At 43.1% G+C, this 13442-nt stretch overlaps 1 protein-coding gene across 2 annotated transcripts in view; it reads right to left on the reverse strand.

Moving 5' to 3' along the window:
• Positions 1 to 492: 492 nt before the first annotated feature.
• Positions 493 to 13442, reverse strand: part of Orc1 (origin recognition complex subunit 1) — a 36594-nt gene continuing 23644 nt past the window's right edge. For both annotated transcript variants that reach the window (XM_042676969.1, XM_042676961.1), the window contains exons 9-17: positions 10979 to 11076; positions 9873 to 9974; positions 9371 to 9542; positions 7411 to 7518; positions 7037 to 7186; positions 6327 to 6446; positions 2955 to 3124; positions 2088 to 2175; positions 493 to 701 (exon numbers count right to left, since the gene is read on the reverse strand). In XM_042676969.1, coding sequence (XP_042532903.1) covers positions 507 to 701; positions 2088 to 2175; positions 2955 to 3124; positions 6327 to 6446; positions 7037 to 7186; positions 7411 to 7518; positions 9371 to 9542; positions 9873 to 9974; positions 10979 to 11076 — 1203 coding nt within the window. In that variant the 3' untranslated portion in view covers positions 493 to 506. The remainder of the gene's footprint in view (positions 702 to 2087; positions 2176 to 2954; positions 3125 to 6326; positions 6447 to 7036; positions 7187 to 7410; positions 7519 to 9370; positions 9543 to 9872; positions 9975 to 10978; positions 11077 to 13442) is intronic.

The following is a 13442-nucleotide window of genomic DNA, read 5'->3' on the forward strand; positions in this document are numbered from 1 at the left end:
TTATAGCACCTTTAAAAACTTGTTTTTGTTGTTGTTTTTAGCTATCTGTTGCTAGAAATAGTATTTTCAGCAGGTTTTAATAAACTCAATTTTGTTTTATATTGTAAAATAAGTAATGTCATGCAATGAAGAGGCCTCCTTTTCTGAGCCAAAACAGCTGGATCCTTCCTAGAGGGAATGAGTATGGCCAATTTATACCCAATTATACCGATACAAGCATACTGTATCCATACACAGTAGTTAGCACTAGATAAATGGCAAAGCTAGTAACAGTAATAACAGTCAGAGGGAGGACCTAATATATAACAGTTTGAGTTTATATTATGAATATTTGTATTTGGCTACAACAATTCCATGTGCAAAAAGGAAAATCAGAATCTGGGAGTGGTGATGCATGCACACCTCTAACCCCAGCACTTGAGAGGTAGAGGCAGGATTATGTCTTTACAAAAAAGGAGTAAAGGGAAATGAGGTCCATTAAAAAATAGCAGCCTCTTTTGAAGCCTTTATTCTTCTTTCAGTGCATACAGCACATCATCCTGACTGACGTTGAGCCGCACACGAAGGAGGAGGTCGTTCCTGCTGGACTCCACCAGAAGAAGGCGGCAGGAACCCAGGCGTGAACATACAGCCATGGTCTCTGACATGGTGGGGTATGGCAGTCCCTCCATTCTACACAGGGCCACATGCTGAGTGTATATCTAAATAGAAAAAGAAAAGCAGAAGAGGAAAGGTAATCCTGAGACTGTATCTGATCATTTCGCCTTTTGTAAAAAGTGGACACTTGGAGCCCAGAATCCCCAGTACTCTAGAAGGTATCAGTGCATGTCCCAATGCTACACAAATGCAAGAGAATAGGATATAAGCCCTGGAGACAGAACACAGCAGGTCTGAATCTTTTACTTATAAAATGTGCTACACATCCCTTCTAAGTTAACAGATATTTTATAAATTAACCATCCCGGAAATACTTCTGATCTCCAATGGCTAAAAGTTTCATGACTGAAACACAGAATTTGTCAAACTGTGCTACCAGGTACTTTTCCTTTATTGGATACAGTAGGCAGATGCCAAGGTACAACACCTGGCAAGCACAAGACCCACAGTGAAAACTGACTGAAGGGATAAAGGGAGGCAGGAGAAAAGCTTCAAACATAAATTCCTACCCTGAAACTCCCACGTGGGTCAGATACACTTGTAACACTTCTGGCCTCTCTATTCTAAATATTTAAGAGTCTAACCATGCCTACCTACACTAGGAGCATTGACAAGAGCAAGGATAATACTAGGTATGGTGGTGAACATTTATAAACTGAACACTCAGGAGGCAAAAGCAGGAAGATCAATAAGAGTTCAAGGCCAACCTGAGCCACACAGCAAGACCATATTTTAGAAACAAAAAAAACCTGAAGGGTAAAAGTATAGCTCAGTAACAACACATGCCTAGCATCTCCAAGGCCCTGACTCAGTCCCCTATATCCCCCCCCACACCCCCACACACAGAAGAAAGTACCTCAAGGGCTCCAAATGTAAGAGGAAACAGAAATGCTAATTACCCTAATTTCTTCAATATAAATTATACACATGTATTGAAATGTCACAAAGTAGCTGGGCATTAGTGGCTCATGCCTGTAATCCTTGCTACTCAGGAGACTGATATCTGAGGATCATGGTTCAAAGCCAGCCCCGGCAGGAAAGTCCGTGAGACTCTTATCACCAATAAACCACCCGGAAAACCAGAAGTGGTGCTTTGGCTCAAGTGGTAGAGTACTACTCGCCTTGAGCTGAAGAGCTGAGGGACAGAGCCCTGGCCCAGAGTTCAAGCACCACAACTGACCAAAAAAAAAAAAAAAAAAGAGATATATCACACTGTAGACCACTAACCAGTCAATCAATCTATCTATCTATAATTACTCTATGTAAGCTAAACAGAAACAAAAAAATTTAAAAATCATATAAAAAGATGTTGGCCTGATATTTTCTTTTAGCATATTCAGGATGGCACAAAATAAAGACAAATGATTATACACTGATTGAAATTTCTATTGATTCTATTTTAAAAGCTCAAGGTCATTATCTAGGATTACCTGTTGAAATGTTGCTTCTTCTAGTCCTGATTGCCGGAACTCTGCAAGGATGGCTCTCAGGAAGCCTTGTTCCAGGACAGAGGCATTTCTTAAAAGGAAAAAAGAAGATACAAATTCATGTAGAAGTTGCACTACTAGCCCAAAGAAAAGAAAAAAACATTCTGTGTCTTTAGAGGAGTGAAAGCACTAGGAAACACTTTCTATATTATTTGACAGGATTCTTCCCTTGCCCTTCACTTATCAAGCTGATAAAGAAAAATGCCACTTTAGAATCAAGGGAAAACAACTATTTACATATGGGAGTATACGAGCACCTCAAAAATATCACACAGCAGGGCGCCTGTAATCCTAGCTACTCAGGAAGCTAAGATCTGAGCATAACGGTTCAAAGACAGCCCAGGTAAGAAAGTTATGAGACTCTTTATCTCCAGTAAACCACCAGAAAATCAGAAGTAGCACTGTCACTCAAGTGGTAGAGTACTGGCCTTGAGCTGAAGAGCTGAGGAACCAGGCCCAGAGTTCAAACCCCATGACTTGACAAAAAAAAAAAAATCCATGCCCTTGATTTTGTAAAAAGAGTAACATCCAGTGATAGAAGCAGAAGCAGTATGTCCTTTCTGTATGAGTAGCATTTTTACTCACTCAACTCCTCTAGTATATCCTTCTGTCAGTGGCAGTATTTGCTTGTTATCCCAAGTGTGCGTCACTATCTCCCCAAAGATATTTGCCCCAAAGAAAAGTAACTGCATCCAGTAAATGCAAGCTGAAATTGCTAATAGTATTATTAACAATAAAATTGTTAATAATCAGAAAGGGAAGTATTTTGCCAAAGTCTCCCAAGAAAGTGCTGGGAGCAGAGTATCTTACTTGATTGCGGTGATAAATGATGAGGAAAACATCTCATCCACAGCCTTCATTAAGTGGGCCACGGTAACCAGGCCTGGAGAGTCATTCTTCTGGTGGTCGAGCTCGCAGATCTCTGTAGCACGACGGCAGATGTCTAGGCAGCGCCGTGCATCTCCCGAGAGTGCTGCCACCTACAACAGATTGGAATGCTTTATTCCTGGGGTATCCTTGCCATCTCAGTCCAGGGGAGAACCAATAGATCCTGTGTTCAGCTAAAAAGGAAGGCTGTGCTGAGAATAAGCAAGGGAACCTTGTGGAAGCCTAAGGAGAAATTACTATATCATTGCAGGATTCCACTCTGAATCCAAACCTTGTCTTGCTTTTACAGGTAACTCCACAATGGAAAAGGCAGAAATTCTCAGATTTATTTATTACTCAGGATATTAAGTCTGAAAAGAGATTCTTGACATATCATGACTGAACCATCTGGAAGCACAAGGGCTCTCTGTGCTCAAGTGATCCTCCTGCCCAGTCTCCCAGATCTTCAGGACTGCAGGTCAGCTCCAATCAGATTCTTAACCTCCACTTTTACAGATAGCTAGGAGGACATCCAAGGAAAGTTTCCCATAATGTAAGATAGAAATCAAAAGCAAGGGGCTGGGAAGGTGGCTCAGTGGTAGAGCGTTTGCCTTGCATGCCTGAGGCCCTGGGTTCAATTCCTCAGCACCACATAAGCAAAAAGAAAAAAAACCCGGAAGTGACACTGTGGCTTAAGTGGTAGAGCGCTAGCCTTGAGCTGAAGAGCTGAGGGACAGCGCCCAGGCCCAGAGTTCAGGCCTCACGACCAGACTCCCCTCCTCCCCCCCCAAAAAGATAAGAAATCAAAAGCAAACACAAAGAATCTTGGAGGAAAATGGTAAAAGACTACCTCAAATAAATAGGCTGGCCCAAAATAAAATCTAAAAAAAAAAAAGAGACAGAGAAGCAAAAGAACTCTTAAGGGCTGGACAGGTGGCTCAGTGGTAGAGTGCTTGTCTCACATGCATGAGGCCCTGGGTTCAATTCCTCAGCACCACATAAGCAGAAAAAGCCAAAATGGTGTGTGGTTCAAGTAGTAGACTGCTAGCCTTGAGTTAAAGAGCTAAGGAACAGTGCCCAAGCCCAGAGTTCAGGCCCCATGACTGACCAAGGAAAAAAAAAAAAAAGACATGCCAGTGGCTCAAACCTGTAATCCTGGGTCCACGGGTGGTACCTGTCTCCACACTTTGCTTTTACAGAGGGAGATCCTGGAAGTTACCTCTAATCCTCCTTTGCATAGAATTTTTCATTTTCATTGTCATGCATTATCTTTTTTTATTTTTCTTTATTTTTTGGGTTGGTCATGGGCCTAGGAACTCAGGGCCTAGGAGTTATCCCTGAGCTTTTTTACTCAAGGCTAGTGCTATATGCCACTTTGGGCCACAGCAATTTTCTGGAGGTAATTGGAGATAAGAGTTCCTTAGACTTTCCTGCGTGGGCTGCTTCAAACTTTAATCTCAGATCTCAGCCTGGAGCACATAGGATTTAGATGGTTTCAAGTAAGAGGAAACTAGAAAAAAAATGTGTAAGTCTTCTAAGTGCTAAAATACTTGGTAGAAACTTTATTCCTGAGCAGCCTCAGAATAGTCTGTAATGAATACTTAGCTGGCACTTTTGAGCCTGGAGATGAAGGTATCAAAATCTACACATACCCTGGAGTGTTTCTCCTCAGGCACATTATGGACATGATCCCATCTGATTTTCACAAGAACTAACCATGAGGTAATTATTAATACTACTATTTTTCAGAGATGAAAACTTAAGCTCAAGATACATAACTTTCCTATAACTATCCACATATCTAAGTGTTACGAATAGAATTCAAATCAAATCTGTCTCCTTGACTATGCTATACACTCAACTAGACAGTTTGCTCCTGTATCAATTAATATTATTTTATACACAAGCTCACAATATGTGTGGTCTTCTAAGTAATCACACAATAAGAAGGTATTTATTCTTCCAAGACTTCTTAAAAGTTCTCTCCATTCCCAGAGCAGCCAGGATCTCAAGCCTAACAGGTGACCAGAAAAAGGCTGTGAGAAAAAACTGTCTTTTCTATCAAAGTATGTTGCTTAAAAGTTCCTGCTTTAGCCCAGTGGCTAGGCTCGTGTTTAAGACGAGGAACTAATTTGGGGTAAGGAAATTTTTTTTTTTTGGTCAGTCCTGGGGCTTGAACTCTGGGCCTGGGCACTGTCCCTCAGCTCTTCAGCTCAAGGCTAGTGCTCTACCACTTGAGCCACAGCGCCACTTCTGGTTTTCTGGTGGTTTATTGGAGGTTTTGTCTTAAACTGGTTTTTCCAAGATGGAATTAAGACATACCTCAGAAGACACACCTTGGGCTGGGAAGGTGGCTCAGTGGTAGAGCGCTTGCCTTGCATGCCTGAGGCCCTGGGTTCGATTCCCAGCACCACATAAGCAAAAAGAAAAAAGCCGGAAGTGGCGCTGTGGCTCAAGTGGTAGAGCACTAGCCTTGAACTGAAGAGCTGAGGGACAGCGCTCAGGCCCAGAGTTCAGGCCCCACGACCGGACCCAAAAAAAAAAAAAAAAGAATCAGAAGACACACCTCAGAGTATGGCTATGTTTTGAGATTATCTTATTTCAAAGTCTTAATGGTCACCTTATGAACCTGAACTCAACCAATCTGAGCAGAGGGGGGCAGCTTATCTATTCTGTGTGCTTGTTTGCTAGATTTCTGGCTGGTGGCGCACCCTTCTGCAAAAGTAAATTTTGCCTTGCTAAGACAATTTATTTTTATATTTATCATTTGAGACTCCAGTGGCACTTGGAGAGCATTTTTTTTTGTATATGCTTTTTTAAAAAATTTCTTTATTGAGATTAAGTGATTACATAAATTTCACAGTATTGTGTGATAGTGATACTTAGCTAAAGTCACCAACACATTTTAACCTTCACAAGGCGAACTGTCATTATCATGGTTCATAAAGCTTGTAAATTCTGGAAGTGGTGCTGTGGCTCAAAGAGGTAAAATGCTAGCCTTGAACAGAAAAGCTCAGAGACAGTGCCCAGACACTGAGTTCAAGCCCCATGACCACCACCACCAACAAAAAGGCTTGTAAACTCTACAAACTTTGACAACTATTTCTTCCAAATCTGGTGATATGTCCATTTCTTTCCTTTTGCTTAGTGTAAGCTGTTCCCTCTTTCTCTTTCATTCCCTCCCTCTCATCGCTGCCCTTGAGTTGCTTAGTTCACATCAATGTCCAGTGCAGCTGATGAACCTGGAGAACATACTTATAACAAGGCTTCCTGACTGGTTATGGGTACAACTAGGGAAACCTGAAGATTACCTACCTTCCTGGCTACCAGCTGCATGGCATCATCCTCAAAGGCCTTTATATGCTTGAGCCGGGACGCAAGGATTTGCTTCAGCTGGTTGTGCGTATAAGGTTGGAAGGACATCCTAGTAAGACCCTGGGGAGCCAAGAACAAAGGAAGGACTTCACTGAATACCTATTGATTTGTCTAGGTGGAATTTCACACATACTTCCCCACACCTGATTCCCAAATTCCATGTAACAACATACATATTGCTTAAAATTTACAGTACAGCTACATGCTCGCAGTCACTGACAATGGTCAGTGGTAAATAGAGCTTTTTTATTTGCTTAAGCACCTTTTAGCCACTCAGGAGGCTGATATCTGAGGATTGTGGTTCAAAGCCAACTCGGGCAGGAAAATCTGTGTGACTCATTTCCAAGCCCCATGACCGACACCCCCTCCCCCCAAAAAAGCCCCTTTTATCAGAATTAACTGGAAGTTAACAGAAGCAGAGTGCTCTAATTAACATGTGTAGAAGGACTTTATGTATAGCCCTATCTTCCTGCCAAATTACAAGCCTATGAGAGCAGACCAAATCTGCCTGGCTCACTGCTCTACTTGTAAAAGGTGATAGGTGCTTAGAAATTATTAGCATGGCAGAAACTAGTTCTTGCTTTTCTACATTTCTGTATTTGCAGGACGCCCTGGCCTACCTTATGGACAACTTACTGCCTAGAACCTACCAATCGGCTGGACACTCGGTTCATCAGGATCCTTTCTGGCAGATCCATGGTGTTAGCAATGGTCAGAACCACCAGCCGAGCCTCCTTGTGAGTGGGCCAGTCAAAAAGATTGTACAGTACATCTTGTTTGTGAGTCCACAGAAGGTCAAGCTGCCACAGATGAGAAGAGATGTAAGATCAGTAAGATGTAAGATCAGTAAGATCAGCAGCAGAACACTGCTGCTTTAAAGTTGCACAAGCTGCCCAGGTCACCCCACCAATCAACCAAGTTGATGAATGGGGAGGCAGCATTTCCTCCCACCCACTACTTTCTCCTAGGATAGCAAAGTGGAGTACTGGTCAGTCTTTCTCCAGGCCTCCCTGGGGAACCTCACCTCATCTACAAGCAGGACGGTGGTTTCCCGGGAGGATCCTCGGGTACAGAATCGCTTTGCCAGCAGTTCTGCAGCATGGTTAGCTGTTACCTTCTGGCCTGTCAGCTTCTGTATTGGGAGAGAAGCAGTTTTAAATGGTAAAGATTTTACTCCTCTGGGCTTAAGGTACGATCTATAAAATGAAGAAGCTATTTACTCGGAGGAGTTCCATGTCCTATATGCCTTCACTCTAGTCTTAACCTTAACCTCAAGTTGTGTGGAAAGGAGAAGGCACCAAAGAAGGGCTGGGGTGCAGCTCAAGTGGTACAGGGCCTGCCTAGCAAGTATAAGGCTCCGAGTTCAAACCTAGTACTGCCAAGAGAAAAAAAAAAAAGCCAGGTGCCAGTGGCTCATGCCTGTAATCCTAGCTACTCAGGAGGCTGAGATCTGAGGATCGTGGTTCAAAGCCAGCCCGGGCAGGAATCTGTGAGACTCTTATCTCCAATAAAAACCACTAGAAAACTGGAAGTGGCACTGTGACTCAAGCAGTAGAGCTCTCACCTTGAGCTCAAGAGTGCAGGGACAGTGCCTAAGCCCAGAGTTCAAGTCCCACGACCGACCAAAAAAAAAAAATGTTTGGGGGCTGGGAAGGTGGTTCAGTGGTAGAGCGCTTGCCTTGCATGCTCAAGGCCCTGGGTTCGATTCCTCAGCACCACATAAGCAAAAAGAAAAAAGCCGGAAATGGCGCTGTGGCTCAAGTGGTAGAGTGCTAGCCTTGAGCTGAAGAGCTGAAGGACAGTGCCCAGGCCCAGAGTTCAGGCCCCACGACTGGACCCAAAAAAAAAAAAAAAAAAAAAAAGTTTGATACACAGGGTGTCTTTTAACCCTTATTTCATAGGGGTTACTTTCATGAGGTTATTTCATAGGGGTTCCTGAACTAGCAGTCATTGCCATGTTAGCAAGTGCTGGTTTACAGTCAGTTTCTATCTGGCTTCCTGCCTTTCTTGCCACATTGCATAAAGACAATCCTGGTATCCTATAAATGTGTAAAATAACAAATTAAAGCTTTCCTTTGCATGTGCCTCCAAGAAAATGTAGTTTCCTAAAGAAAAACAAGATCATATTATTGGCAGGAAAATAGATGCAATTGTAAGAGTGAGGTATGACAAGTTCAAATATCAAAAATACCATGTTTTCACTCATACATGGAAGCTAGATCTAAGACACACATTTAGGGACATGTCCATATTTATACATATTCATTTATATGATTATATATGTGGAAAAACACAAAGTACAAATCTATCTGAGAGACTGCTTAGAAGACACAGAGAAGGAGGAAGGACTAAAAGAAAAACAAAGTAAATAATTTTGAAACACATTTTTTCCCCTTGAACTCAGGACCTGGGCACTGTCCATAAGCTTTTGGCTCAAGGATAGTGCTCAAGTATATAGGCGTGAGCCACCAATGCCCGGTTTGAAATATATTTTGAAAGAGGACAAATATGGCCAAAATACATTGTTGGTGACTATGAAAATAGAATAAGGAAACCTGTTCAAATTCTTTTGGCAAGGAGGGAAGAGAGAATGATAGATGGAGAAAGACTGATTAGAGTATGTTATAAATGTGTGAAAATGTAACAATGAAATTCCCCTCTGTGTAACTCATGTAAGATTTTTTTTAAAGGCAGGTGCTGGTGCTTCACACCTATAATCCTAGCTACTCACAAGGCTGAGACCTGAGAGGATTGTATCTCAAAACCAGCCAGCACAGGCAGGAAAGTCCATGAAACTCTTATCTCTGATTAACCACCAGAAAACTGGAAATGGTGCTGTGGCACAAAGTGGCAGAGTGTTAGCCTTGAGTGAAAAAGCTCAGGGATCGAACCTAGGCCCTGAGTTCAAGCCCCACTACCAACCAAAAAACAAAACAAAACAAAACTAAAGAACATGCATTTCCCCAAAACCCATACTTGCATACCTGCAAGATTTGCACATAGACTTGGTGGGGCTCTGTCAGCTTCATGCCATTAACCTCAACATATTGAAAGGAAGGAACATCATCTGTTTGGGCTGCCTGCTTCAGACAACGAATCACTTCATGTACAGTGGCAGTTTTCCCTGTCCCTGGAACCCCAGAGATGTACATGCACCTAGAGCAAGGATAGAAGACCTGTGGGCTAAGTCCATGCCAGCCACACCACACCAGGAAAGACAGAAACCCATAACAAGTGGAGGTAGGGATAGTAAAGATGATCTTTAGAAGCTGGTCAAAATAGTACCTACAAGCAAGTCTGCATACAAACTGAATACCCCTAAAAATTACACTTTTTCTTAAAGCCAGAATTCCTACTCCTGTGAAATTACTTTGGCAGCAAAAGCTCTCTTAGAAGCTGCAGGCTTCAGCACTGGTTTTGTCTACCTTCCACTGAGTAAGAAGGGGACTCTTCCCCAAACTACCCTCCTGCCCCAGCATGACTCACCCTCCAGTACGGTCAAGGAGTTTGCTCTCCACGAAGTTATAAATATCTTGAAATTCCTGTTCCCTGCAGGGAAGAGACTCAGGCACAGCAGAAACATGAAGCCTACAGTTGGTAATCAATAGGAAGAAAAGACTTTAGAAGCTCTATACAATCTACTAAAAAATAAAACAAGAGCCTGGGCACAATGGCTCCCATAAATAATACTTGATACTCAGGTCAAGATCGGGAAAATCATGATTGCAGGCTGTCCCTTACCAAAAAAAGTAAGAAGACCCCATTTTAACCAACAGCTGGGCCTGGTGGCATGTGCCTGCCATTTCAGCTATAGAAGAATCAGTGTCCAGGAGGGCCCAGGTATAAATGCAAAAAGGCTAGGGGTATAGATAGTGGTAGAGCACCTTCCTAGCAAGCAAAAGGCCAAGTTCAATCTCACACACCACCAAAACAAATAAAATGGAAAAGTTGTGTGTTTCTACATGATTCTAGCACAAATGCCTTTATTCTTAAAACTCTAGTTAGTTTCAATCCTTAGCCTCCCTTTCTCTAGACAAGTTATTCAAGTGGATTACACCCTACAAATTTTCAGTTCACTTAATTTCTGACAGGATCTAAGCCTTTGTATTTTGGAAAAGTTCCCATGTAGTCTAAAGGGGATCATAGCCCATAGGCACTGTCCTAATTAATCCCCTTCCATGCCTTAGAAGACAGTGGCTGTCTATGTTAATTCGGGCAGACCTTGGCTTACAGAATTCTTTTTTTTTGGGGGGGGGGGGGGTCCAGTCCTGGGGCCTAAATTCTGGGCCTGGGCGCTGTCCCTCAGCTCTTTAGCTCAAGGCTAGCGCTCTACCACTTGAGCCACAGCACTACTTCCGGCTTTTTTCTTTTTGCTTATGTGGTGCTGAGGAATCGAACCCAGGGCCTCAGGCATGCAAGGCAAGCACTCTACCACTGAGCCACCTTCCCAGCCCTACAGGATTCTTTCTAAACACTTTTTTCCTTTATCATGAACACCAGTGACTACACATGCCCTCCTCTACCATCTTAATAAAGAAATTGGAGTGTCCATCACTCGTGCCTGTCTGAATGAGGTTGAAGGGCAGCACTACCTCAGCCGGGCCTCCTCCAGCACACTGGCTGGCTCCTGGGCAGCCAGGTTCCGACTGCGGATCTGGGGAGTGGCATGACGTGGTGTTCTAGGCTTCACCTGTATTCAAAGAGAACATGACTCAGAAGGAAAAACAAAGCAGAACACGACTGAAGGCAAAAGAGGCAATAAATATCTTATTTCCCATCTATATGAAGTATCATGTGTCTCCCCTTTCTACCTCATATCACACATATATTTTTGTTCATGGTCCACATACATTTCTCTTTTCTAACTTACACAGAGTATAGGATTTGGGGACAATGTGAGGAAAGAATGACAAATATGGATTAAATATTATGGTGGTGCTTGGGGATGAACCTAGGACCTCTCTCATATCAAGCAAGCACTCTACCACTGAGCTAATCTCTAGCACTTGTACTATCCACAAGTAATGTATTACCTGACTGGGTGCTAGTGGCTCACACTTGTGATCCTAGCTACTCAGGAGGTCACTGTTCAAAATGAGACCACCAAAAAGGCTGAAAGTAGAACTGGAGCTCCATGGTAAAGTGCTAGCCTTGAGCACAGGGACAGCATCCAGGCCCTAAGTTCAAGTCCCAGGACACACACACACACACACAGACACACACACACACACAGACACACACACACACACAGACACACACACACACGGTAAAGTGCTAGCCTTGAGCAAAAAAAGCACAGGGACAGCATCCAGGCCCTGAGTTCAAGTCCCAGGACCTATATACACAGCGCACACACACACACACACACACACACACACACACACACACAGCATCCAGGCCCTGAGTTCAAGTCCCAGGACACACACACACACACACACACACACACACACACACAGCATCCAGGCCCTGAGTTCAAGTCCTAGGACCTATACACACACACATACCCAAAGACAGCATACAAAAAGAGGTGTAAATTCCTAAAACCTTTCAGTAACTTTATTTGAAAATATGGTCAAGCTTTGCCTGACACTCACAATTTATGTCACAATATATGGAGAAATCTGGCCAAATTCTTTTTTTTGTTGTTGTTGTTGTTGGTTGTGGGGCTTGAACTCTGGCCTGGGCACTGTCTCCCAGCTCTTCAGTTCAAAGTGAGTGCTCTACCACTTGAGCCATTGCGTCATTTTCAGTTTTCCGGTGGCTTATTGGAGGTAAGAGTCTCATGGACTTTCGTGCCCGGGCTGGCTTTGAACCATGATCCTCAGATCTCAGCCTCCTGAGTAGCTGAGATTATAGGCATGAGCCACCAGAGCCTGGCTCTGGCCAAATACTTCCACTCCAAACCCCTAGTCACTGCTCAGGTTTCTTCCTTGCTACTGGCTAGAGTGAGTTTATTCCTGTTTTATTTTCTTTATAATGACCAGTGATAGCTATTTCTCAAGCTTTCCTCAAGCAGAAAACACTCTAGATGATTAGAAGGCTTTATATCAATTAATTTGAAGAAAACAGAAAAGGAATAATACAATCAAGAACCCTGGGTTCTTGGTATTTTCTTATTTAGAACTTAGTTTCATTTTCAAACTATGTCCTAAATGTTTCAAACGCTCACATGAAGATTTTCACACACACACACAATTTTTATTTTGAGCCAGTCCTAGGGCTTGAACTCAGGGCTTGGGTATTGTCCCTGAGCCTCTTCAAGGCTAACACTCTACCACTTGAGCCAGAGAGCTACTTTCAGCTTTTTCTGAGAAGTTTACCAGAGTCTCATGGACTTTCCTGCTCGGGCTGGCTTTGAACCATGATTCTCAGATCTCAGCCTCCTGAGTAGCTAGGATTACAGGTATTAGCCACAGGCACCCTGCTTCCTTAATTTTTTTTTTTTAAATGTCTTGCTATATTTCCACAGGAGGTAAAATATACACCTATTAGCTGGGCCTCAGAGGCTCACGCCTATAATCCTAGCTACTCAGGAGGCTGCGTTCAAAGCTAGCCCAGGCAGGAAAGTCCGTGAGACTCTTATCTCCAACAAACCACTCAGAAAACCAGAAGTGGCACTGTGGCTCAAGTGGTAGAGCACTTGCCTTGAGCTGAAGAGCTGAGGGATAGCACCCAGGCCGAGTTCAAGCCCCACAACCAACAACAAAAAACAAAAAAAAAACAAAAAACAAAAAAAAACACCTATTTCTCTCTTCCTTCCATCTACTCACACACAAGTAGGTACCAATGTACCCCGCGTTTCTCATTCATCCAATGGGATGAACCAGGAACCAATTTTACATTTCCCTCAGGAAGCCTGGCTCTTGGCCATGTGACTATACCTTCAAAGGAGCCTGTACTAAAAACATCATCCTTGAGCCTAGTGTGGTGGCACATGTCTGGAATCTCAGGATTCTAATACTTAATATTGAAGTAGAAAGCTCTCAAGTTCTTGGGATATATCAAAGACATGATCTCCACCAAAACAAAACACCCAGGCCTGAGTTTTTAGTCTTC

Source organism: Dipodomys spectabilis, unplaced genomic scaffold, assembly GCF_019054845.1.
Source record: "Dipodomys spectabilis isolate Male_0828 unplaced genomic scaffold, ASM1905484v1 ptg000002l, whole genome shotgun sequence".
In the NCBI taxonomy this organism is placed as follows: Eukaryota; Metazoa; Chordata; class Mammalia; order Rodentia; family Heteromyidae; genus Dipodomys; species Dipodomys spectabilis.